Genomic DNA, 27405 nt, shown 5'->3' on the forward strand with positions numbered 1-27405 from the left:
TAAAACAAGGGGTAAGAATAAAGTGGGTTTTGTAGCTGTGTAGTATGAACAATCAAATCACATGTAGAACACAACACCTTATACTGGCCTTTAAATAAGATAAAAGTTAGAGTCTAGGCTATCTCTTTGGTATGTTTTCAGGTGATTTGGTCTGGTCCATAACTGAGCCTTCAAATGTTAGCGCTATGGCTGCATGCACATTATACAGATGCTGCTCTTATGAGATGGTTGATAAGGTTTTTCAGAAATTGGGACAGCAGATTACTGGTGTCGTATAAATACTTGAAGCCGGTCCCTTACAGAGAAGAAAATAACACAAAACCATTACCCCAAATATTCTCAAAGTTCATGTCAGAGGAGTGAACATCATTGCTGATCTAATAGCCATTCACATTGTTCAGCTCCAGTAAGGACTATTGCATAAATATTGCAATGCTGTTAATTGAACTGCTTGGTACAAAAATTATTAATGTTACTGAAAATTACAGAAGGGCCAACTTACAATTAGTTTTATGTACAAAATGAAACGTATGGGGAGAAAAGCTTACACTCACCCTTGAGCCTGGAGCAGCATCCACCGTGGATACAGTTACTGCTGTTGAGGTCTCGCTGATCATACTTTGCGGCCTTTGGTCTGTCTGTTGCCTGGACATTTGAGTATTTGGTCTAAATGGTAAGTAAGAACAGAATTATTCCCATGTCTCCCACTTAGTTGAAGAGAACATTGATATTCACCTGTGCTGCTAAAATCAACAGAACCAAATAGCACTGATCAGACTCAGGTTTGTCCAATGTGTGGAAACATTTTAGCACCTACTCACACGGTTGAATCTATTCCACCACAATGAAACATTAAGCTCACATGAGGCTGATAAACATAAGCCAAGCAACAAAATGGATCCAACAGTAAAATAAGACATTCAATTTGCATCCAAGAATCCTGTAAACAGCTGCAACACTTCAGAAATGTCAGACCAGGCAACAGTTTTCAGAACCCACCTCCTAACTTGCCCTTCTAATTTGTTCTTAAACTCCAAGTAGGTTTCAAATGCACTCTTCACCTCATTCACTGTTGTGCTGAAAATCAAAACTGTTTTTCCAGTCCATTTTATTCCAGGATGCAAAATTCTAGGACTCCATTATCTCACTTTGACTTATCTTAAGTGCCAGCCTTGATTCTGCAGACCCAGAAAAGTCAATGTCATTGAAATTGGAATTGCTCAAAGCTCTCAGTCCATATTGAATTCACTGCATGGACCAACAATTGTACAAGGTATCTCACGTTAATTCATAGCAATAGAAATCAATCCAAAAGAGCACTTCGAAGCAACGCGAGCCTGCCGTTAAATTATTAATGAAGTTAGAGCATCGAGATCCTGGAATGCTTCCCTACAGTTTTCTGTCTATAATAATCCACATGCAAATTTCCCAACTGATCTTCTGTAGGAGGTGACAAGAGTGAAGTCAAGCATGTTTACACACATTGAGAAACAGAAAAGGACTGGTACTAGGAAATATAACAAGTGTTAAGAGGAGGAGAAGGCCATCCACTCAAAAACTTTCCTTCTCAAAACACATCTAACTTTGAGTCCAGCTGCATTTTGAACGTTGCAAAATGCTTTTGTTCAATGTCATCCAAACATTTATCACTCCAAATATTCAAAAGTCAATATCGTAATGTTCTTTCAAACCCCTTTAAAATGATGCCTTCCAGCACGTATTTCCTTGACTATATTTTAACTGATGTCTCACACTATTTCTTTATATCATTTTGTTTTATATAAAATAATACATTCAGCAAAAGTACTGTCCCTCTCCTACCCTCGGATGGACTAAGGAGGACGAGAAGTATAATAAAGTCTGACCTGACCTCAGAGAGAGGTCAACAAGTTAAAGATAGCCTTTCAGTTAAAAAAAAAATCAAAACACTAAAATGGTTACTTAATTAAAGTAAATCAGAGAAATGAAACAAAATCAATAAACTCAAAGAAACAGTTGAAGAAGTTGTAAATCTAAGATTAAAAATGTAGTAGTCTGGAAAGACTCAGCGGCATCTATGGAGAAAGAAAGTTCTTTTTTCAGGTCTATGGCCTTCCAGCAAAACTCAGGCCATTGACCCAGAACTTCTGGTTTTTGGGATGTTGGAGATTAACAGGCCCAGGTAGCCTGGGTCCTGATTATTTACTTCTACAAGGTGCTTCTGAGTCGTGGAAGTGCGAGTGGATTCTAACTTTCTAATAAATGTGTGTCTCTGACATTGAAGCAGCAGTTCCTAATACAGGACAAGGGCCTTGCAACAAGGAAAGATCCTCAGACAGAGGGGCTGGAAACTCTCAAGGAGCCCCATCAGCCTGTATAACTGCCTTGGACCTTGTATAGCCCTTTTGCATGCTACAGGCCATCAGCAAGGCGGCAGCTGACATCTACTCTGAGACATTGTGGGTCATATGAGAGACGAGCATCAATGTGACAGAGGATCTCATCTACCAGTATTCATCAGTGTTCTTGCTCTCCAGCCCACTCCGTGATCTGAATGGTCGTCCTCGAGGTTGCCAGTGGAGGAGTTCTTGCTTTCAAACTGCTAAGCTACAACAATACATTCTTCTGTAATCTGCCCATGGCTCAGCAATAAATCAAGGATCCCTGACATTTGAGAATATATCATCCTCTGATATTTTGGACAGAGGATTCTGGTCTCTAACACTCAAAGCCCAGCATCTCTGCCCAATAACACATGGTTGGGTCTGTCTTTCAAACAAAAAAACAGACCACAGCTCACTTTGCCTTACTCCCCTGCTATTTACTTACGAAGAACTCAAACAGTGTTCCCATTCTAAGCTACACTGAGGCCCAACCAAAGGGAGTGCTCCTGCCCACGTGGAAGATGTGGAGGATTGACGTGACAGTGGTCATTATGAAATCTCTGCCTACTTCCCAAGTGGGGAAAATCACATTGATGGCACATCTTTCTTCCCCTTCTGTTGTGGCCTTGTGGGGAAATACAAGATGACAGTTGTGATTACTCAGGCTGCCTATTCCAAGTGACTTAGAACAACATTGATTAGAAGGCCGTATTCTTGACAATTTCTTGTCACTCTAGCACCCACAATTTGGTGTGGTGGCACCTTCACAAATCTCCAGTGTCGCTCTGCTCCATCAAGATTTTTCTGCCGATTTGCTGCTCATCACAACCTGCAGAATGCATTGCCTTCAGGAGAAAAGGGAGAAAGATTGAAAGTAAGCTGCCTTCCTTAACCTTTCTAGCACAACATCCCAATAAGATGTTACATTTTTCAATAATGACCCAGTTATTCATGCCCTATTTGTTACGCTGACTCTATGATATCACCAAACACTTGATATGATGACACTCAGCATGAGCATCCAGTCTGCTCAACTCACGGACACGCTAGTCGATATGAAATTGGGGACCTGTAATGAATGGGTCATCTGCCACTCATCCTTCCAAACCTCACCAGTTAATTGAATTGCTTTGCACACTAGACCTATAATCTACTGGTTGTTGCTTTCTATTCCCACACCCATTACACCTCTTCAACTTTTGTTGGTACATTTTATTCCGATAAACGCAAGGAACGTGCCCTGTTCGACACTTCATCCATTCAATCTGCAACACAGGTGTATGAAAATCAGACTTATGCCCAGGATATCCATCAGCCCTAAACTTGGAGATCCCAGCTGCTCTGTTGTTTTACTGTACAGTAAACAGGAGGTGTGCTATTTAAACTGGTTACAGAGTCCTAATTGCTGACTGACATGACACAAGCTCTGAACCTGAAAACAATTCAGTTCCTAGTTCCCCAAATCCAGGCTGGAAATTCAGTTTTGAGCATCAAAAGTTCGCAGCTATGAAAATAGACAAGAGAAATTTGGAAACTCCAGCTTTGCTTTAAGCTTTTGGAAAATGAACAACATTAAAGCTAAAACCAGAATATTAGTTTCAAGAAGAGTACTGCTTATGTGGACACAAATTTAGTACAATGTTAAACGCTACATTTCCATAAAACTTCATCCTGCAAAATTTTAATGCTAAATCTAATCAATTGAACACAGGCATAATCAAATTTACACTTGTGCATGCAAAGGAATTTTACACAAGCACATAATCACTGTCAGAAAATGACCAAGATCCTAGAAGTTTATCTTTGGAGAAATAATTAATGGCTTTGATTCTTGCTTAGTCAGTTTTTTTTTAAATTGGTTTCTTAAGCAGGTTTACCATAGGTTTCACAGTGAAATGGACCCTCCCAAAATTATTATCCACTTTAACAGGCTAAGCAGGGAATTGATAGAGGTCCTTAAAAGATTATGAAAGGTTTTTGCAGAGCAGATATGAAAAGAATATTTTCTCTTGGGTGATGAGCTTATCAAGGAGGTCATTAATAGAAAGGAGTCACTGTCAAATTGAACAGGGAACTCACAGGAAATGTCCTTATCTAAGGAAATGAGTGGCAAGAGTTCGGAATTCATTACTACAGCTTGAAGCAGTTGAAGACTATTGGACACATTCAAGGAAAGTACACAAAAAAAAGGAGAAGGGAATGGATCAGGGATTCCTATGCTGTGGTCATGGCCTCATACTTGTGGGTTACAACCCCCACAGCAGCAGGAGCTTCCACAAAGCTTGGCCTTATTTCTGACCAATGTCAAAACTCTTGGAATCCTTGTGGCCTTTGTTTGTGGGCATGGATGAACATGACTGAAAGTCCGTCTGCTGCTGAAAAACAAGCCAGTGAATGGATGGGGTTGCTTGGTTTTGGAGAAGCCCTTCACTTTCATCAGCTTCGCTCAGGTACAATTCCTCCCTTGACCCACTACCACCTTGCAACTCCTACTCGAGGATTGAAGATACACATTATCCTGGCTTGGAATCATCTTGCTACTCCTTCACCACTAAAATGGGTCAAAATGTGGAACTCCCTTCTCAAAAATGCAGTGGACATCTCCACACCCCATGTACTGCAGCAGTTCAAGGCAGCAGCTCACCACCACCTTCTGCATGGCAATTAGGAATGGGCAATAAACGTTAGCTGAGCCAGCAGTAACCACATCCCATGAACAAAAGAAAAAGCAACGTGGATGTGATTGGGTTTGTAGCACAGAAAGTCACCATTCATGTAATTCTAGGTATTTTTCCCCAAATGTGGAAAATGCTCACCTTGCTGTATACATTGGGATAGTTGTGCAGCACTACAAAATGAAGTCAGTCATGATCAGAGAAGAAAAATTATCAACATCCAAAAAAGCAACAGACAAAACTTCAGTCAGCAAGAATGGAAGTATAGATTACATTCACCCAAGGCAATTCTACATCTGCTTTACTTCCTCTTTCTCCTTTTAACTTCTCAAAGAGAGGTGACACACAGAACAATAATTTTATTATGCAGCATATCTACATTTACAATCTTCATTATTCTTCCCCAAACCTCACTAGTTATTCTGAGTTGCTGCGTTGGCTGACTGGAATTTAGCAGATAAGAATTAAACAGGAGAGTTGGCATAAAAACTCACTGGAAATCTAAAATGACATTCTGAAACCGTGGTTGATGACAATGCAATACTAAGCTTTTCTTCACTCAAAGTTCTCACTCACATCAAACGTTGTTTGTGATTAACCATAAACTAGGAACAGAAGCACTCAAAATCCTAATGACTTACAACGTCAGAAGAAGATACACTTTGTATTGGCTTTTTCCCCATGCTCTCAAGTCAGATTTCAGTTCAGGAAATAAGAATCTAGAAGTTCAACATAAAGCCTTTCAAAATACATTTGGGTCATTGCAGACTGAACATAACAGCATTCTTGCCTATACAACAGACAGCGCCATGAACTATTGTGAAATCAGTATCGTGCTGCAATAGAGATTAACTTGAAACAATACAGTCAAGTTTATTTATTTCTTAATATTTGGGTAAATGTTTTACTAATTTAAAAGATGTTATGAGTAGTAAATGAAATCTTAATCAGTATAAAATATCCATGAGCAGCAAGCACTCCCAAATCAGACTTAACTGATTCTGAGGAAAGATCACCGGACCCGAAATGTTAACTCTTGTCTTCTCCTTCACAGATGCTGGCAGATCTGAACTTTTCCAGCAACTTTGTTTTTGTTTCAGACTTAACTGGATTGGACAGAGAAGAATGGACTTGCCTCACAGTAAAACTAATGTTTCAGCCCATCTTCTTTTGAAGATTTATTTTTCTTTTGCTTCGCTAATCATCATTGCGACCGTTCTAAATCAGCATGCCAGTTAATGACAAAATTACATATATAGCTCTGCCCCAAGAGCCTAACATTCTACCCAAATTCAGTACACAGACATTTGGAGATAATTACAAGGTGATAACTTCACAACCACGTCAACCAGAAAGTAACCAAGTTGTTTGTGTGAAAGAACTACAAGCGTATGATTCACTCAATCTTCCAATGAGCATCTACGCACATGAGAACATAAAAGAGAGAACTGGCAAAAGTCATGCTGCTCATGTGATCCAAACTTCCCATTGACCATGTTTAACATATTCAATTACACACTCCACTGCCTCCAAAATTAGGCATGAACACTTTACAATCCTGACAAAAACTCAAGCTACAAGTTCAGAACCTCCATTCACCTTCATTGTTTAAATCTTGGCTTGTAGATTATTACCATTAAACACTGAAGAAAAGAAAATGAGCAGGAAATAAAAAGAACGAGTCAAAATCATTAGAAATAGCAATAAGAATAGGGCACTCAGCCTATTGAGCATGATCTATCGTTCATAAGATCGCATCTGTAGTGATCGATTTTGACCTTGACTTTCTAAGCTGCTCATGGCCATGGTTGCTCTTATAAATTAGAATCAATCTAGCTCAGCTGCAAATATATTAACACAATCATTCAAGCCTTCCCTGCCTTCTTGAGTAGAGAATCCCAGAGATGAATGACTCTCCCAGAAAACAATTCCCCTCATCTTGTTGGCCATTCATGGATGGAGATCCCCATTTAGTTACAATTCCAAGCAGGATAAACCAAATTGTCAAACTTCTGAGTGAACTAGTTGCATTTTTTTTTATTCCGGTCCCATCAATTGGTCCACAACAAGGCTAATTTAGAAAGGATCCCTTCCCTTGTGGATATCTTTTATTTCAGACCAAATGGATTTGTGGCAAAAAGGGAGCCAGAACTCACCTTTCTGGGAGTTCACAAAAAAGTGTCTGTTGGTTTGCTGTTGAATGAAAGAAATAGTAATGCAATACACGTATACATCAGAAGTGAAAAGGGAGTCAAGAAATGATGAAAGTTACAAAACGTTATTCAGATCAGTTTCAGAATTCCACAAAGAGTATACAGTGGAAGCTGTGGCTATTTTACTGACATGATACCCGGAGCAGTGAAACTGGTAGGTGAGCAGTCGATTGAGATAACAAGGTAGAGAGCTGGATGAACACAGCAGGCCAAGCAGCACCATTGGAGCAGGAAAGCTGACATTTTGGGGATAGAAATGGGGTAGGGGAAGGGGGTTCTGAAATAAATAGGGAGAGGGGGAGAGGCGGGCAGAAGATGGATAGAGACCAGGTTTTGCAGGTCAGCTGAAAAGGCCAATGTTCGGTTTCATTTCGCCTGCAGTTGTGCTTACTTTGTAGCTTTCAAACAAGACAATGAGCCTTGCTTTATTTTACCTGCAGTGCAGAGATGATTAGGATTGCCTCAGCTGAAACCCCGACTACACATTCTTTCGTCCAATATGATATACAGACCAGGCTTGAAACTGCTTTTAATCTCTGCTCCTGTGTGTTCTTGAAAGGGAAAGCATGAACTAGTCTTTGCTCAAATTGTACAGTCTTCTCCCAACATGTTGACAATCTGAGATAACACACGAGATAATTCAGCTTGCAGTTCCGCTTTGTCCTTGAAGTCTTTTTGCATCTTTCTCAATAGCCATCACTTGACATTGTTGGTCTCCTTAAAGACTCAGGATAATGCAGACTTAATTACACTATGTGGAATCTACATGAGAGTCAATTTTGGGTGCTGTCCTCCTTTTAGAAAGTACATTCTAATTAAACATTTGACGAGTCAGTAGGTAATTTGGAATTATGTCCCATCATGAGAACAATCATTGTTTTAAAATATCAAATTTTTTAAGCTTTGTCCAGAACTCTCAATTCTGCCACAAAAGAGAAATATCTCCAAAAAGGTCTATCCTGTCAACTCTGCTCAGAATCTTAAATTTCAATAAGATCTTTTTATTGTTCTATCCTCAAATGAAGTTAAGCCCAAACTACTCAATCTCACTGCAAAACAGAGGAAAACCTTTGCAGGTTCATTTCTCAGGACAATACCCAAAACAATTGGATTCAACCTGTGTGTCTTAAAAACTAAACAAAACCTGGCAGTTAGCTGTTAATTACCGTTAACTGCAGTCATCTCTATGGCAGTTTGGTTGTGTTTTTTTGGCGGTGGGGTGGGGGGGGAAGGGATGCAGAATTAGTTGGCTGTTAAAGGGGAAATGCTTATTTTTGTCATCTATTCAAGGAATCATTAACTTCAAAGAATTCCTACAGTGTGAAAACAGGCCATTTGGCCCAACAAGTTCACACTGCCCCTCCGAACAGCCTCCCACCCAGACCCATTCACCTAATTTCCAATGTCTAACCCACCTAACCTAACCATCCCTGGGCACTGTGGACAATTTAGCATGGCTAATCCACCTAGGTCTGTATATTTTTGGACTGTGGGAGGAAATCAGAGTACTTGGAAGAAAGAGATAACAAGGGGTAGAGCTGGATGAACACGGTAAGCCAAGCAGCATGAGGGGAGCAGGAAAGCTGACGCTTGGAGCCTAGGCCCTTCTTCAGAAAAGGAAACCCTCATAGGCACAGGGAGGCAGTTGCCCAAGGCTGGAATCGAACCCAGGTCCCTGGTGCTGGGAGGCAACAGTGCTAACCACTGAGCCACCGTGCCGCCTTCTTATGGTGCAGTGGTTATGACTCTACATCTGGGCCAGAAGATTCAGGAAGAAGGCGGACCTACCCTGGACATGAGTCACAGCATGTTCAAACAGGTTTGCTGCAACTGCTTTAAGATTGTTAATGAGGCAATTTACGAATAACAAAAATAAAGTTGCTGGGAAAGCTCAGCAGGTCTGGCAGCGTCTGTGAAGGAGAAAACAGAGTTAACATTTCAAGTCTGGTGACCCTTCCTCAGAACTGATGGAAAAGTTCCAAGGAAGGGTCACCAGACCAGAAACGTTAACTCTGTTTTCTCCTTCAGAGAAGCTGCCAGACCTGCTAAGCTTTTCCAATAACTTTGTTTCTGTTCTTGATTTGCAGCATCAGTTCTCTTGGTTTTCAATTTATGATTAAAATTCCTACCGATGCATAAGACATGAATTCAAGTGACACTCACTAATTCTGTGGCTCTCTTATCAACTAATAAAAAGATAATGGTCACTGTTTGTCTGTGCATCCAAACAGAAGCACATCTCAAACATTTAATCACTGCCCTCTGGTAATTCACTCAGAATTAAACCAAGACTCCCATTGCAACTTCCTTTTAAGGGATGAGACTAAGCAAAGTAGGAACTGTTTGAAATTTAAGCCTGTGAAAAACTGTAAGGGAGAGTCTTTACAGTAGCAAGAAACACATGGCCAAACAACATTTTACATCTATGCAATATTTGGGACTGTATTTGATTTTGATAATCAAGAGTTGGGGTGTTGGTTAGAAAAACTGAGCTGGGGTGACAAAGGGCAAGACATAGAACTTGCTCATCCTCCTGCAATCTCCAAGAATTTTGTGGCAAATTTGCTTCTAAGAAACAACACGCAACAGCAATCAGTAACAGTCCCCAATCTTAACCGCTGCCCTCTGATTCCTCATAGGAAATGGTTACTTTACTAACATCAACTAAGTGCCTTCAGCTGTGCCAAGAAACAGCCAGACATTCACCACCTGGATTCAAATGTAAGAGAGAACCTATTGGGTCAAAGGTATGATTGAGATAATTAAGATAGTTGAATTGCATTCCAACGATATTCAGCATCTTCAGGGAAAAAGGGCAATGGATTGAATGAAAACGTGAATGCATGGAGCTCAGCTTCAATGGACTACATACAGCTGTAGAATTAGTGTATGCTGCTTGCTAGTATTGCCTCAAAACCCAAATGGCACCAATCAAGCAATACTGAAGATTTTTCCCAAACCTTGTGAAGCTATCAGCAGGATAAACTCAAAGCAGGAGTATGCAGACAGGGTCCAGAGTCCAGAGAAAATCTTGAAAGCACAGTCATCAAATTGGAAATAGAGGTGGACAACCAAGCAACTAACAAGAAGTGGTTTCATTAAGCTTCTTATTCATAAATAGTGAGTTTAGCAAGCGAGTCTAAAAGTGGGAAGGCTGGCGAACTATTTTGCAAACATCTTCAGGCTTCAGCACAACATTTCAGTGGACAGCTCCCTGGGATCCATTCCAAAGTATTGACCATCACTGATGCCAATTTTCACCCAATTCCAGTTACTCCACATTACATGAAGAGATAGCTGAATCTGAAACCAGAAAGCCTTGGTGAAACAGATGGAACAATTGACCAGATGCATGCATAGACACAAATTAATTAGGAACAAGTGTAGCCCATTGGGCCTTCAAGCCCATTCCAGTATTCAGAAGATATTCACTGATTTGATTGCAGCATCAACTTGACTATACTGCTTAATCCCAATACTTCATGGCTTCCATGTTAATTGATAATTTAACAAAAATCGCCCACATTAACAAAAGACCAGATGTACAAATGCTGGTTATTCTCTGGACTTGTCAAACCATCACAGCCATCCACAAATCACGGGTATAACTAAAATTCACCCTGACTCTGGATAAATCATAGAATCAAAGAATTCCTACAGCATGGAAATAAGCTATTCAGCCCATCTAGTTTACAGTGATGGTCGAAGATCATCTCTCTCAAATCCAGCCCTTCTCCATGGAACTTCACATTTCCCATGGCTAATCACATATCGTGAGCATCTTTAGACTCTGGGAGGAAACTGGACCAACCAACAGAAACCCATGTCAACATGGGGAAAGCTCACAAAGTCCACACAGACAAACATACACCCACCCAATGCTAGAATCGAACCCGCTTTATAAAATTCTAACAGGTCTGGACAGCGTAGATGCAGGGAGGATGTTCCCGAAGGGGGTGTGTGTCTAGATCCAGGGGTCACAGTCCGAGGATTTGGGGGTAGACTATGTAGGACGGAGATGAGGAGACATTTCTTCACCCAAAGTGTGGTGAGCCTGTAGAATTCATAATCACTGAAAGTAGTTGATGCCAAAACATTGCATGTATTCAAGAGGTGATAAGATACAGCTTTTGGGTGAAAGGGATCAAAAGGTCATGGGGAGAAGGCAGGATTAGGCTATTGAGTTGGACGATCAGCCGTGATTGTGAAGAACGGTAGAACAAGGTTGAAGGGCTGAATGGTTCCCTCCTGCTCCTATGTTTCTATGTGCAGCACCACTATTAACAATTCAGCTTCCCGAGATGAATAGAAGTGAAACAGAATTAGGGGAGTGATGCATCCCACAGGCAAAAGCAGTCTTCCTACCTTATACCATAACCCCTAGACATTACATAGCACCCCCACTACGACCCAAGAATGAACAACAATGGGGACACCATCACCTCAAACTCTGAGCAACAAGTCTTGTTGCAATTCTGTCTTGGACACCAAGATGCTGAAATGCCCTACTAAACACCATTGTACGTTTAACATCACTGCAAAGGTTCCAACAGTTCAACAGAATTGTCCATCACAAATCAGCACATCTACAGATGAGAAATAAGCATTCAATCGTCAGCTTACTAATCTCAGAAGAATAGAATCTCAATTACATGCACATGAAGCAGTTCATTCATGTGATTTGAATGGTAAATGTTCCTTCAGTCTCTCACTTTAAAAATAAAGAGAATCATAAACAATTTACATTTACACAAATATCTGCTAACATTAAATAAAAAGAATCTGTGAAATTGACAGTGCAGCACACAGAAGGTAACACAGATATCTAACATATGATAAAGGCACTTAAATGAAACTATCTTTTTGCTGATAAAATAGAGAAATATCTCAATATAACATGCAGTAGTTCCTTAACTAAATTACACTTGCCGTGTTGAACAATCCTTCTGGGCACTGAAACAACATCAATAATTATTCTATTATTCTCCTCATCCAGTTGTGGAAGTTTCAACCACAGCAAGGCAGATGCTTATATTTTTCATCTGCTGCTGCCATAGCAACCGAATGTATGGGATACAACAGGGCACATGGTTGATTCTCTGGGGCTCTATTACTGGTACTAACAGCTGCAGCGAGTGCTCAACAGCGGTCCTGAAACCTAACTGTTGTCACAAGATGAATGCAATGACCATAGATTAGATAGGCCTAACTAAAATCAAATAACCTGCATTGTCTTTTGCCTTTTACATTTCCAGAATTGTATTTAAAAGCAAACCAACAATGCAGTGCACTCCATGTTGTTAACAATAAAAGATGCGTGACATCTATTAATAGTTTTAAAATCCCAGTGGCTCATACAATTGTTATTTTTTAGGGAGAGTTCAGTTGAGACAGGATTTCAACAGATTATCTATTTTTTTTCCAGCTGACAACTGTGTTACTGCTATCCTGTACGGTTCTTGCATGTTCTTAATAAGCCAGCACCAATTTGCCTCTGATATAAAAGTATACATTCATGCACTACATCTTTCTATGTTTTTGAAAAATATGAATCAATGACTCATTTGCTGTATGATCTCATGCAAGTACTTTTCATATTCAAGCCATAACACTCAGTTGCAAGGATCATTATACATTTCAGTTTACAATCAGAAAACACTTGGCTGAAAGGCACGCTTCTAAGTCAATTATACAGAAAGATCTATGTGACAATTAATAAAACTGAGCTGCTGCTCACATCAATTCCATCCTTATTGAATCGGCCTACTGGATTCTCATTTGCCAGTGAGTGTGTCATGGAATCAAACTACAGAAACAGACCCTTCGGTCTAATTCATCTATGCCGAACACATTTCCTAAACCGAGCTAATCCCATTCTCCTGCTTTTGGCCCATATCCCTCCAAACCTTGCTTGGCCGTGGGGTTGTTAAGTTGCTCACCGAGCTGGCTTGTTTTGTTCAGACACTTCGTCACCATGCTAGGTGACATCAGTGGAGCCTCCGCTTTATCATATAATATCATGTAACAAATCCAGATCAAAAATATTGGAAAAACTAATTCTTGTAATGTTCCAGCTTCAGCTTCAGCCCTGATCTTAGTACATCTTAGATGCTGGTAGAAATATTTTCACTGGCTTCAATATCACTCTCTGAAAACAAACAGTACTTTTTACAAGATAACAAAGTGTGGAGCTGGATGAACACAGCAGGTCAAGCAGCATCTCAGGAGCACAAAAGCTGACGTTTCAGGCCTAGACCCCACTTTTTACAATGCTGGTAATGTTTAAAGCTTGAGGTTGCAAGTCTGCATATAGACATCAGGCAGGAAATAGGTTCAGCAAAGCGAGAGCACTAGACATTGCCAATATTCATTTTCTACACTCACATGCAAGAGGAACGTGCAATTGACAAGGTACAATTGGACATTCACTGCTCCAGCAAGTGTCAGCACCAGAGCAGGAAAGCAAGATCCAAGGGAGAAACAAAATAAAATACAATACTATGGTTCGACAAAAGCCAAAATGTAGCTGTGCCAAATATATTTTACAAAAGGTCTCTGCTAACCGAACAACAGCAATACTAGGCCTACAGAATAGACTTGTATCAATAGCAATCATCCACGTGCTTCTATCATTAGGATGATGTAAATATTAATTGCCATGAATTAGTACTCCACCCAGTCATATACTTCACGAAGATTGTTAATCAATGCAAATAATTTCCGTCACGACAACAATTCCTCCCTCCATCTTGATTTTGTATTACTTCTCTGTCTTCATCTGCTATGTGCAGTTTTATTCAAGTAATTAAAATTATTAACTAACTTGGCTTCAATATCATCTGCTCCAACAACCAGTTTTGACAGGACCTTCGTTACAAAAGCAAGCTCTCAGCTATTCACCATCTTCATTAACTCAGATGATGGGATAAGGAATCACATACAAATCAGCTTAATGAGAACAAAAAGGCGTGTGGCATTTTCAATAGTGTAGGTGAAGGTCGAAAATCGGAGTTGAGTGTGCAAACAAAATAATAGCATGAGTTTCAGTACATGTAAAAATAAGTTCCTCCACTTTAGATCATATACAGATGTCAGGTGGAAAAATAGAATAAATCAGGATATCTTCCAAACTGGTATGAAGTCAAAAAGATTTTTCGAGACACATCATTAAAATGTCACAGAGAGATACCGAAAATGATCTCAAGGATAAATGGAAAAGTCTTGCAATCCTACAAGGTCAAAATTATCCCACAACTGAAGTAGTGTGTTCAGAAAATGGAATCAAGGCTTACAATAGATGTTGAGAGAGTAGGAACTGCAGATGCTGGAGAATCTGAGATAACAAGCTGTAGAGCTGGATGAACATGAACACAGCAGGCCAAGCAGCATCAAAGGAGCAGGAAGGCTGATGTTTTGGACCTACCGAAACATCAGCCTTCCTGCTCCTTTGATGCTGCTTGGCCTGCTGTGTTCATGTTCATCCAGCTCTACACCTTGTTATCTCAGATTCTCCAGCACCTGCAGTTCCTACTATCAACAATAAAGGTCAACAGTCCTAACAAAACTTTCATGTGCAAAGTTGGGAAATGCCACTACAAACAAATGGTAGAAGTTTGAAACTCTCTTCCAGAAGTGGTCTTTCACATTAGATCATTAATATGAAAAAGGAGACTGAATATTGTTTATTAAAATAAAGGGTGAAGGAATATGGGTCAAAGGCAGGTAATTTAGATTACAGATCAGCCACAATCTTGCGAAAGGACATACCAAGCTAGAGTAGATAAGTGAACCTGTCCCTGATCCAATTCCAATGTTCCTAAGTTTACAGGTTACATGTCCAAACGCTGCGTCAGATGTCAATATATAATCTAGACTAACAATTGAGTGCATTACTGAAAGGCAGCAGTACTATCAAAGGTGTCTCTTTTAGATTAGACATTTAACTGAGATGATCTCCATCTGGAAAGGTGGATAGCCAATGTAATCTTTGAAGGGAGTGATGTCCTGGTCAATCTGCTTGTCTCAGCCAGCACAGAGGATGATTAAATGTATATTAGTGTTGTTTGTTATTTCCTGCGCACAGCTTCGATGCTGTGTTTACTAATTTGATGTTAACAGTTTTGTTTGAAATGTGATCTACTGATGAAGCACTTTGGAGTACCCTGAGGACATGAAAGAACTGAAAGAACTGATCTAAGTACAAGTTATTTCTTTCGTTTCATGAATTAATTGGATAATTAAAAGTCCCAGAACAAAAATGTCAGGGAGGGGGTACAGAAAATCACTGTATCATAAAGGGCTGAACTTTGCACTGACAGTAATATCAACATGCACCAATCATGTGGTTTCAAACTGAGCAACAAGTTGAAACATTTGTACTTTTAAACTCTTTCCTGGGACATAGGGATCACAGGCAATGCCAACATTGATAAGTCATCGGCAACCAATTTATTGCTATTTAAGTTCCACTTCCATGGTAGTATTTGAACTTGTGGCAAAAAAGCATTAATCTGCGCATTAGAGATAGTGGGAACTGCAGATGCTGGAGAATCCGAGATAACAAAGTGTGGAGCTGGATGGACACAGCAGGCCAAGCAGCAGAGCAGCACAAAAGCTGATGTTTCGGGCCTAGACTCTTCACCCGAAACATGAGCTTTTGTGCTCCCAAAATGCTGCTTGGCCTGCCGTGTTCATCCAGCTCCACACATTGTTAACCTGCGCATTCTTAGGCTTTACACATCCGATGACATATCCATCATGTCACCATGTCACCATCTCCCTGGGTGTAATTTTTGCCCAAACTGCCCTGCTTTTCTTCAGGCTTCATCAGTCAGTAACTTACAAATAAATTGGCACTAACACATGAAAGGCAATGAAGCTGTACTGCTTACCTATTAAACACAAAAAATTTACTAACATGACCATTCAAGGGAAATGCATTTTTAGCAGCCCAGTAAATCTTAAATACTACCAAACAAATTTCTCGAGGCAAAAAAAAACTTATACAAGTGTGTAGTCTCATTCTGTTAGATCATAATTATCAGAGATTTAAAATATTTTAATTTTTATTTTACTTGCTTTTTTCTCTTGCATAATTCTCCCTCAAATCCAACCACATTTTGTGTTTAGATTCAATTAAATATTTGGTACATGCTTTTTTGCTCTGGCTTTGCTCTGATTATGGATTTTTCCATTTAATCAGTTGAACAGACAGTATCACTTTCCTTATTCAGAAAGTCCCAGATCAGTCATTGTGGACTGGAAATCACAACAAAGCTTCTTCCCTTGAATTTTCTTCTATCCACAAGTGACCACTCCACCCTTTCTCCCTTCAAAATGACCACCTCTTTCATGAAATTTGGCTAGTTCAATTCTATCCTCACCCAGTGGTTTCAACGTCCTCCAGGATATTCCAAAGCATTTCATCAGCAGATCACATTTCAAACAAAACTGTTAACACCAAATTAGTAAACAAAGCATCCAAACTGTGTGCAGGAAATAACAAACAGCATTAATATACATTTAATCATCCTCTGTGCTGGCTGAGACAAGCAGATTGACCAGAACATCACTCCCTTCAAAGATTACATTGGCTATCCGCCTTTCCAGATGGAGAGCATCTCATTGCCACCTAGTAGTTCACAAAGTCTGTGGGAAGCTGCAAGTATAATGAATGGCAGATAACGAGGTATAGAGCAGGATCAACACAGCAGACCAAGCAGCATCAGAGGAGCATGAAAGCTGACGTTTCAGGTCTGGACCCTTGATTTTTTTTCTGAAGGGTCCAGACGCGAAACGTCAGCTTTCATGCTCCTCTGATGCTGCTTGGTCTGCTGTGTTGGTCCAGCTCTATACCTCGTTATCTCAGATTTTCCAGCATCGGCAGTTCCTACTATATCTGAATGAATGGCAACTGTGATTTGCCCATGACTGCTGTTGCCTCCAATGAAGTCTTCACATGAACATCATTGAACAGATGAACAAAGTCCATTCTGTGCAACATGAATCCCAACAGTGTACAAAGAGACCATTTGGCGAGTTGAAGCTGTAACAACCCTCTGAAGAGCTTCCCATCCAGATTTAGCCCACTAAACTAGCCCCACATTTACCCTGGCTAAACCAACTTTTCTGCATACCCTAGTCACAATGGGCAATTTAACAATCGCCAATCCACCTAACCCGCACATGTTTGGACTGTGGGAGGAAACTGGAGCACTTTGAGGAAACCCATGTGGACGTGGGAGGAACAGGCAAACTCCGCACAGACAGTTGCCCAAGGGTGGAATAAAACCGGAGTCCCTGGTACTATGGGGTAGCACTGCTGCCTGTTGAGCCAATGTGTCACCCACATGCCAAGATGAAATTGCAACAAAGCTTCTTCCCTTGAATTTTCTTCTATCCACAAGTGACCACTCCACCCTTTCTCCCTTCAAAATGACCACCTCTTTCATGAAATTTGGCTAGTTCAATTCTATCCTCACCCAGTGATTTCAAAAATCTTCAATAGTTACGAGTGCAGTTTTCTCCCCACTCTTAGGCAGGTGGAATGAGATCAGTTGCAGCTTCTTCCTACTGCCTTAGCTGGGATCACCAAATTGAAGATCTATCAGGAATTATGAAGGAACCATCCTCATAAATAAAGGATTAATTGAGAACGCTTTGGGACACTACGATCAACTATTGGGTACTGTCCATCAGCTGGACAATCTTTTAAGTTCACAAACCACTCAAACCAAAAGGATATTGCTAAAAAAAAAACAAAGAACAAACATAACTGGGAGACATGTCAAATACACAGGCTTGAGAGCTGATCATATTTAATTTGAACCAATTAAAAAACAAACAACAATCATTTTTTAATTATTACAACTGACTCTCTCTAATTCATGTAGCATCACAACAAAATTCCAGAGTTGCAGTTCTAGCACAAACTAATACAGCAGAATACTTACTGTTCTTTCAGGATGTACTCAGCGTTTTCTGGTGAAATTTGCCCAGTCACTGGGTGCCTGAATGATGAAGTCCGTTGATTATGACTGCAATAAATCACAGAGTTTAATTAGCGACAATTCATCATTATATAAAGATGCATTTTCCCCACCATGCAATTCTATTACAGATTAGATCTGCTGAACATAAGGGAATAAGAGAGTGATTTAATATTTTACAAAGATGCTTTTAATTTCAACATTTTCCTACATTTCCAACACGTGTGAGGCATCTGCCAACAGCCTGTGGCAGTGCATTAGTGCCAACAGTTGGATCATTGTGTAATGCTGGTTACAACACTTACTGTAACGAAAATTGTGCCAAACCTTCTATGATTTGAAAATATCAATTACTTCAATACTTTTTAAAGCAAAGAGCAACACTGAAAATTCTTCATTTAACACTTCATTACTATTTCATAAATACCCACATTTCTAGAAATTCGGCCACAAATTTCTTAAGATCCAGGCTTTTTAACAGTGTTGTATAGATGTGAACAAATGGACTAAAAAAAGAAAGACATCTCCCAGGGTTCAGAGAACACTGATCCAAAGTAATTGGCAGATCTGACAATTAATGATTCATTGTTAACTTCCTCTTCCCTTTGGCACTTTTGCTGTTTATTTAGCAGGTACACTTTTTTTTTGGATAAAGTCAAGGTTGTTGTAAATTCTCTGGGAACTAAACCAGAAAAACTTTTTGCTTATGCTAAATCCAAAACGTACAAACTTTTTCTTTTATTAACATTTCCTCTTTTCACTCCAGAAGGTTGTGCATCAAATGAAAATGAAATATGTTTGCTTGCCAATCACACCACCCAGCAGTTATAAATTAACCAGAGTTGGAACCTAGTTGATATTTTTTCATTCCCTGTCCCAGCGGTCCTCATGTTAACTGTCCCACACCATCAATCTCAAACAAACACAGGGTACAGAAGCTTCCTTCCCATTGGATGGGAGGAAGAAATGACAAATGGAGTGATGGTACAGGGGAAAAATAAATGGTAATGGATCTAGTAAATTGCCTATCGGTGAAAAAGGGGACGTCAATCGAGAAAACGGAATGCAGTAGTTAAAAAGCAGAGTTCAACAATTTCATTTTGGGTCTGGAAGGCTGAGAAATATCCACCTGAAACATGAGGGAGTATGTTGATCTGACGTGAGATTTGTTGATGCAAGACAAGTCTCCAATGTGAGTGGAAATGAAGCGCACAAGTAAAATGGCAGATCAACCTACAATTCCAATTCTAAAAATTTTTGAACGTATCAGTATTTTACCATTAACAATGAAACTATCCACATATAAAAGCAGAGCATCATACATTATTTTAATTCAATACATTTTTAAATACTGCTGACTTCTAGACCAAACTCGACAAGTTTCAGAAAATCTTCCATCTGAAAATGTGTGGTTAATCAGCATTTTCAAAACAAATTAGTTTGCCTCAGACTGTTTCGTATAACACTCATTCAACTTGCAAAGAAGCAATAAGACATTCAGATTCTAATTCCAGCTTGGATGACATTTAGTGAAAGAATTATGAACTGTGTAAATATGATGATTACACATCATGTCACTGCTGCTGACAGCAATTTGAAGTAATGAATTAAGAGCTACACTCCAGAAGCACATTAAAGCACACAGATTCAAGTATAAATTCATTGATTACACGCAAAATAAGATCATTACCAACAATAAACATAATTTTAAGATAGCACACCATTAACTTAATTCTGTGATCCAATTTTTGCAGACGCTTCTAAAAGATCCTAATAGATAAGCAGCTTTAGTAAGAGGTATAAACGACAATGGTATATGGTCATTTACAGTTTTGTCATTTGCGCAAAGCATCCTAAATCAGTTGCAAAAGCAAGTGGTAGAGACACATTAAAAGCAGGCAATTATAAGAAAAGCACATAGTTATTTTTATCCCCAAAAATATCCAAACCATATTACTATAGACAAGTTATACTGATTAACAATTCAAATCAACATGGTATACATTATGGCCAATTGCACAATTTCTGAAGTTCCATTAGAGCATGAGCTGGAACTTGCTGAGTTATAGCGTCCTGGCAACCTGCTGATTAAAAAGTTGTGACAAAATATTGTTACAGTAAAGATATATTTCAGAATTTCATTTAAAACAGCAGTTACATTGTGCAAATGCTCATTGAACCACCTTGCATAGTTCAATATGCTTCAGCACACAGATCGGATGTAATCTTCTGTTCTTGGAAGTGCTAAGATAGGGCGCAGGAATGGCATTCAATTAATTGGGCAGGTGATGTACCCAATCCCTGACACGTTTGCACTACCACATGAATTAAGGCGGCACATATCTTTGGCTGTAGATGAAGTCAGGAAGGAAACAGCAGGTGCTGAGGATCATTTTCTAATCATCATCGCTCAACAAAAAGGTAAGGTACGGAAGGACTGGATGGTTGTAAACGTTGCCTAATTAGTTGAATTGGATATGAGGAGTGGGTCAGACACCTGTTGACCTATTTGCTGTGGTGAGCAAATCATGCGAATCAATAGAGAGATAGTGCTAACTGTTTTTTGGAAAGTCTTGATTCGATAAGGAATAATCAGCATGGTCGTGTCAACAGAAGGTCCGGTCTTAATTGAATATTTTGAGGAACTAACAACCAGGAATGAAGAAGGTAGTGCAATGGATGCTGTTTACATGGATTTTACTAGGGAATGTCACAAGGTTCACAATGACAGCCTTTTCAGAAAAAGCTACAGGTTACAGGGAAATGTTTTGAGTTGGTTCCAAAATTGGCTCTGTGACAAGAAACAAAGTGCATGGACAATTTTGTGAATAGAAAGCATTGTCCAGTGGTCACTTGCTGTTTGTGATAAACTTAAATAAGGAATAGTATACGAAGATAGGTGGACAGGCAGGTAGTACTGAGGAGGTGGGGAAGCTTCAGAAAGATTTAGACAGTTTCGGAGAGCGGTCCAGGAAATGGCTGATGAAATTCAACGTGAGCAAATGTGAGGTTTTGCACTTTGGGAAAAAGAATACAGGCATGGACTATTTTCTAAACAGTGAGAAAATTCGTAAAGCAGAAGTACAAAGGGATCTGGGAGCGTTGGTGCAGGATTCTCTAAAAGTTAACTTGCAGGGAGAGTCCGTGATTAAGAAAGCGAATGCAATGTTGTCGTTTATCTCAAGAGGGTTGGAATATAAAAGCAGCGATGCGCTTCTGAGGCTTGAAAAAGCTCTAGTTAGGCCCCATTTAGAATACTGTGTCCAATTTTGGGCCCCACCCTCAGGAAGGACATAGTGGCACTGGAGCATGTCCAGCAGAGATTCACATGGATGATCCCTGGAATGGTCGGTTTAACGTATGATGAACGGCTAAGGATCCTGCGACTGTACTCATTAGAGTTTAGAAGGTTGAGGGGAGATCTAATAGACACTAACAAGATAATGTATGGCTTAGAAAGGGTGGACGCTGTGAAGTTGTTTCCATTAGGTGGGGAGACCAGGACCCGTGAGCACAGCCTTAGAATTAGTGGCGGTAAATTGAAAACGGAAATGAGACGACATTTCTTCAGCCAGAGAGTGGTGGGCTTGTGGAATTCATTGCCACGGAGTGCAGTGGAGGCCGGGGCGTTGGATACGTTCAAGGTAGAGATCAACAAATCTTGATCTCACAAGGGATCAAAGGGCTATGGGGAGAGTGCAGGAAAGTGGAGTTGAAATGCCCATCAGCCATGTTTGGAATGGCGGAGTGGACCCGATGGGCCGAATGGCCTTACTTCCACTCCTGTTTCTTACGGTCTGATCTTATGGTCTTATGGATGGCACGACTGGGAAATTTGCAGACAATATGAAAAAGCGGTCAATAGGGCATTTTGGTGGCACAGAAGTAGTGAGCCTACCCCTGCACCAGGAGGCATGGGTTCCAGTCCCACTTGCTCCAGAGGTGTGTAATAACATCTCAGGTTGATAAGAAAAATAAGTGGAATTAAGAAACAGATCAACGAGGTCTTCTTGTGGCACCTGCTCTGGGAGGCTGTCGAGGTTGCATTGGGAATAAGTTGGCAGTTGTGGGCACACAACTTGCACATATAGTTTTCATCTCATTTAGAACAGCATGATGTAACAACTAATCTTAGGAAATACCATGACTCATAAGGCAACAACTGCACTTTGTCATCCATACTGACTACAAAGGCAAAGCAACAAAAACTATCACGTGACAGGAACACAAGAAATGGGGAACATTTTACCAATGTTAGTACTGAACGGTTAAAAATCAGAATCTTGATGCATATCAACTTAATTAGCTTTTAAAAACAGATCATAAATATCTATACTGTATTACAAATTTAAACAAAAGTAGTTCTTTGAATGATAAGTATGTACACAATGATTTCCTCGGCAGATTATGGAGGCACCAACTCCAGGATACTCAAAACACAAATGCAGAGATGGATGCTGTCGTACAAAACAGTATCTGAACAGGCTGACTAAATTATGGACATAAATTTCACCCCACAGAATCGATTGGTTCACTCTCCCAGAAACTGTGTGTGCAGTGTGCTATAACAGTGCATGCTCAGTTTGCGTTCTTTCAGTGCGCTGGGTCAACACAGCTAACAGTGATCTGTATTTCTTGTATTCATCCTGGTGTTTCACATGACAATCATGCATATCAGATACAAGTACTGTGTATTTACTGTTTATCAAGCCTGTGCCACCTTCTGTCAAAGACTGTGTGTGGTTTCCTTCCCCACGTTATCGACAGCATAGACCAATACTGATAAAAAAGGGATTGGTGGCAATTTATCTCCCCATGTTGATGAGTCGTGTTATTTTATACTGGCAGCCCAGGAACCAAACTTTACAAGATGACTGCAGTGAAGATTTTGCCAGTTATAATAAATGGTAGCCTGGATGAACATATTTAATGATCACAGAGATTCATCATTTTGTTTTTTTTTCTTGCATTGAAATAATAGCACAATCTAATAACACATCCATCCCCAAGGTAGAACATCAAGGCTCGAACTCTGTCCTCCTCGTTCTCACACACCACCCTACCAACCTCCGGATACAACGCATCATCCTCCGACACTTCCGCCATTTACAATCCGACCCGACCACCCAAGACATTTTTCCATCCCCTCCCCTGTCTGCTTTCCGGAGAGACCACACTCTCTGTGACTCCCTTGTTCGCTCCACACTGCCCTCCAACCCCACCACACCCGGCACCTTCCCCTGCAACTGCAGGAAATGCTACACTTGTCCCCACACCTCCTCCCTCACCCCTATCGCAGGCCCCAGGATGACATTCCACATTCAGCAGAGGTTCACCTGCACATCTGCCAATGTGGTATATTGTACCCGGTGCGGCTTCCTCTACATTGGGGAAACCAAGCGGAGGCTTGGAGACCACTTTGCAGAACACCTCCGCTCAGTTCGCAACAAACAACTGCACCTCCCAGTCGCAAACCATTTCCACTCCCCCTCCCATTCTCTAGATGACATGTCCATCATGGGCCTCCTGCACTGCCACAATGATGCCACCCGAAGGTTGCAGGAACAGCAACTCATATTCCGCCTGGGAACCCTGCAGCCATATGGTATCAATGTGGACTTCACCAGTTTCAAAATCTCCCCTTCCCCTACTGCATCCCTAAACCAGCCCAGTTCGTCCCCTCCCCCCACCACACCACACAACCAGCCCAGCTCTTCCCCCCAACCCACTGCATCCCAAAACCAGTCCAACCTGTCTCTGCCTCCCTAACCGGTTCTTCCTCTCACCCATCCCTTCCTCCCACCCCAAGCCGCACCCCCAGCTACCCACTAACATCATCCCACCTCCTTGACCTGTCAGTCTTCCCTGGACTGACCTATCCCCTCCCTACCTCCCCACCCACACCTTCTCCACCTATCTTCTCTACTCTCCATCTTCGGTCCGCCTCCCCCTCTCTCCCTATTTATTCCAGTTCCCTCCCGCCATCCCCCTCTCTGATGAAGGGTCTAGGCCCGAAACGTCAGCTTTTATGCTCCTGAGATGCTGCTTGGCCTGCTGTGTTCATCCAGCCTCACATTTTATTATCTTGGAATCTCCAGCATCTGCAGTTCCCATTATCTCTTATATTTGAAACTTAGGTGCTTGAGCAGGTACAAACCAGAAGTCAAGCACTTTTCCTTCAATAGCAGTGAAACAAATTGCAAAACACATCAGTTGAAACTGCAGAGACTTACTACTCAAGACTACTTTCATTTCTGGCTCTTTGAATGGAATTTCCCTGCTTATACGAAGGCATTAACAAATGGTGCAAAAGAAAAGCAAAAACTGCTATCTATTTTTCCTCAAGTTATTCTAGTGGAAGAGATAAAATATCCTGCAAAAGAACAGGCACAGAATTGTATAGTGAACAAACAGCTGTCTAGTATTTGCCTAAAAGACTGTGGCCAAGTTGGAACCAACAAAATTTGGGATTACGCACTGCAGATTACAGACACCACTACAATGATAGCAAAGGACCAATGATCGATTTTCATACTATCATGTCCTATGTATGTGGGTGAGCTGCTTTCTGCTTAAATTAATGCAGTTTGACCAGGAGTGGAGCAGCTGCAAAGAAAATATAAAAATACGCCAGTAGTTCAACCACTGCCTCACTGAGTCGAAATTGAAAAACATTTAAGAACAGAAAATTGTTAAACAGCTATCAAAACCTGCAATTACTAACCGCTTCATCAATCCTTGGTATATCCTAATGCAGTCAGTGAATGGGTTTTGATACAGCACTATTTTTATGTAAGCAAACATTTTTGAACACAAGTCCATCAGACAGCAAAACAAGATAAACAAGTGTTTGATTAATTTTTAAGTGGCATTGATTGCGAGTTGCTATACCAGCCAGCTTGCGAGGAAAATTCCCTGGTCATCTCAAAATACAACAGGATCCTTTGGATTCACCTAAAGTAATAATTATTGTTTAACATTTCATGCAAAAGATTACACTTCTGTGGCGCTACAAGTGTCAGTTTGGATTAAATACTGGCATCGACAATGTTCTGTCTCTGACAGAGCTTTAAGGAAATAAATCAAACCAATGTATAATCCACAAAGCCCAGCAGAACTGTCCTTTTTTAATCTCAATATTACCTAAATTTTCCAACTCTAGGAATGGATCGAGTTACATCTTAAAACTTACATTGTTTATTTAATTTGTCTTTCATGTATTGAAAAGGGTGCAACAAATGACAAGAATAAAACACTATTTGACCCAAATTCATCCATCTATTACCCCAATTCTCCTATTTTTCATCAAATTGCATTTTTATGTTCCTATTGTTTTTGGCTCCACTCTTCATCTGATAGATTTGAAACACTTAAATCAAATCAATTGACTTCCCATTGAATAATTGTTTTTCATGAAGTTAACTGTATTCACCCTATTTCTAGTTTCCTGGATTATTCGCAATGAATATTCTTAGCCCGTTTCATCCAAAGAACCTGATGAATTTTGTGTTGAGACTGAAAGAAAGAACAGCCAGTGATCCTCCAGTCTCCATTCAACACTTCTTGCTGTGCAAATAGGAAGCTTTTCATGACACATGCCTTCAGCATGAATTTAACTAATAGTCTCAACTTTATTTTCAAAATCATTCCCAAATTAAGAATCACAATTTCCTTGGCAATCAGTTCCATCTGATTTTCCCCTGATAGGAACGCAAGTTTCAAAATTTATATGCAGAAATAATACTTCTGGGATAGGTTGGGGCAAATCCTTCAGACAGGATTCTGCTCTTGATTTTGGACAATTCCTTCTACAAATTGCAAATGCATTGATGCCAGGCAAGTACAGGATCAGGACCAATGTAATTGACCCACAACTGAATATCCTGGTCACTTGGCTCAGATGTTCAGTTGCTCTTAAGGTAATGGAACTACTTTAAAGCAAAGCCTTTAAAATGTAGAGTGGAAGAAAGCTGCAAAACACAATTTTAAAAAATGGCACATGGGGCACAATGAAGGGGAGAAAATGATTTTTTTTCCCCCCTAGACTTATATCTAAGTACTTTTCAGACAAATTGCTTCAGTTTCCCACCAAGCATTACATTAATATTCTGTTTTCAAAGCAATCGTTAAACACACACACAAACACACACACAGTCCTGAATTATTTATTGTTTTCTACAAGCGTTAAATCACTGTCAGGATACAACTATTGCAAAACATGTTTAGAATCAGTCGCAGAAAAATACACACAATATGTTTTAAAGCTTGAATCAATTAATGCATATACATCTCTGACTAGACTGTTCTTCTGTCAAACCATTTCAGCGCTAACCATGGTGATTTGCAGCATCTTACTTCACAATGACATTTGGGTGGCGTGGTGGCTTAGTGGTTAGCACTGCTGCCTCACAGCACCAGGGACCTGGGTTCAAGTTGCAGCCTCGGTTGACTGTCTGTGTGGAGTTTGAACATTCTGCCCACAGCTGTGTGGGTTTCCTCCCAAAGGTAGGTGGATTGGCCATGCTAAATTACCCATGCTGTCAAGGATGTGCAGGATAGCCACAGGGAAATGCAGGATCACAGAGACAGGTTAGGGAGCTGGGTCTGGCTGGGATGCTCTCCCAAGGGTCAATGCTGACTCAGCGGGCCAAATGGCTTGATGCTGCACTGTAGGGATTCTATGATTAATTCTACACCAGAAATTAAGCAGGAGCTGCACTGGTAAAGATCAAAAATCTGCACTGCAGCAAAGGATGAGCATGAAAATCAAATTGCCTTAGCCTGGATTATTTTTAAATGTGTAAGAGGACAGTATTGGTCCTGCTATGTGTTTCGCAGGAATAAAGAGATAAGTTGTTCACTTACTATCTGATTACCAACTGTCCATCGAGGCTATTTTACACCCTTTTACTTAAAAATACAGCAGCCAGCAAAGCAAATCAATAGTCATGTTACAGTGTTGATAGCTCTGTTACATTCCCATTTTTAAGTTCAGAACCATAAGCATTTTATTGCATGTAAAAATGTACAATCACTGCATATCATTGACATAGAAAATAAATCAAGACGGCAGACATATGACAAATAATATTGAGGTGTGTGAGAAATCATTCAATAAATATGCAACACATTGCAAACAGAAAATGCTTGGCCACGCAATGTTATC

General features: G+C 40.3%; 1 protein-coding gene across 11 annotated transcripts in view; it reads right to left on the reverse strand.

The window, feature by feature from the left end:
* plekha7b (pleckstrin homology domain containing, family A member 7b) overlaps nt 1-27405 on the reverse strand; it is a 442105-nt gene that overhangs the window by 158830 nt on the left and 255870 nt on the right. For all 11 annotated transcript variants that reach the window (XM_048545394.2, XM_059652058.1, XM_059652059.1 and 8 more), the window contains 2 exons: nt 18204-18287; nt 555-666 (listed from right to left, as the gene is read on the reverse strand). In XM_048545394.2, the coding sequence (XP_048401351.2) occupies nt 555-666; nt 18204-18287 (196 nt within the window). The remainder of the gene's footprint in view (nt 1-554; nt 667-18203; nt 18288-27405) is intronic.

The sequence above is a fragment of the Stegostoma tigrinum genome, chromosome 17 (genome assembly GCF_030684315.1).
Source record: "Stegostoma tigrinum isolate sSteTig4 chromosome 17, sSteTig4.hap1, whole genome shotgun sequence".
Classification (NCBI taxonomy): domain Eukaryota; kingdom Metazoa; phylum Chordata; class Chondrichthyes; order Orectolobiformes; family Stegostomatidae; genus Stegostoma; species Stegostoma tigrinum.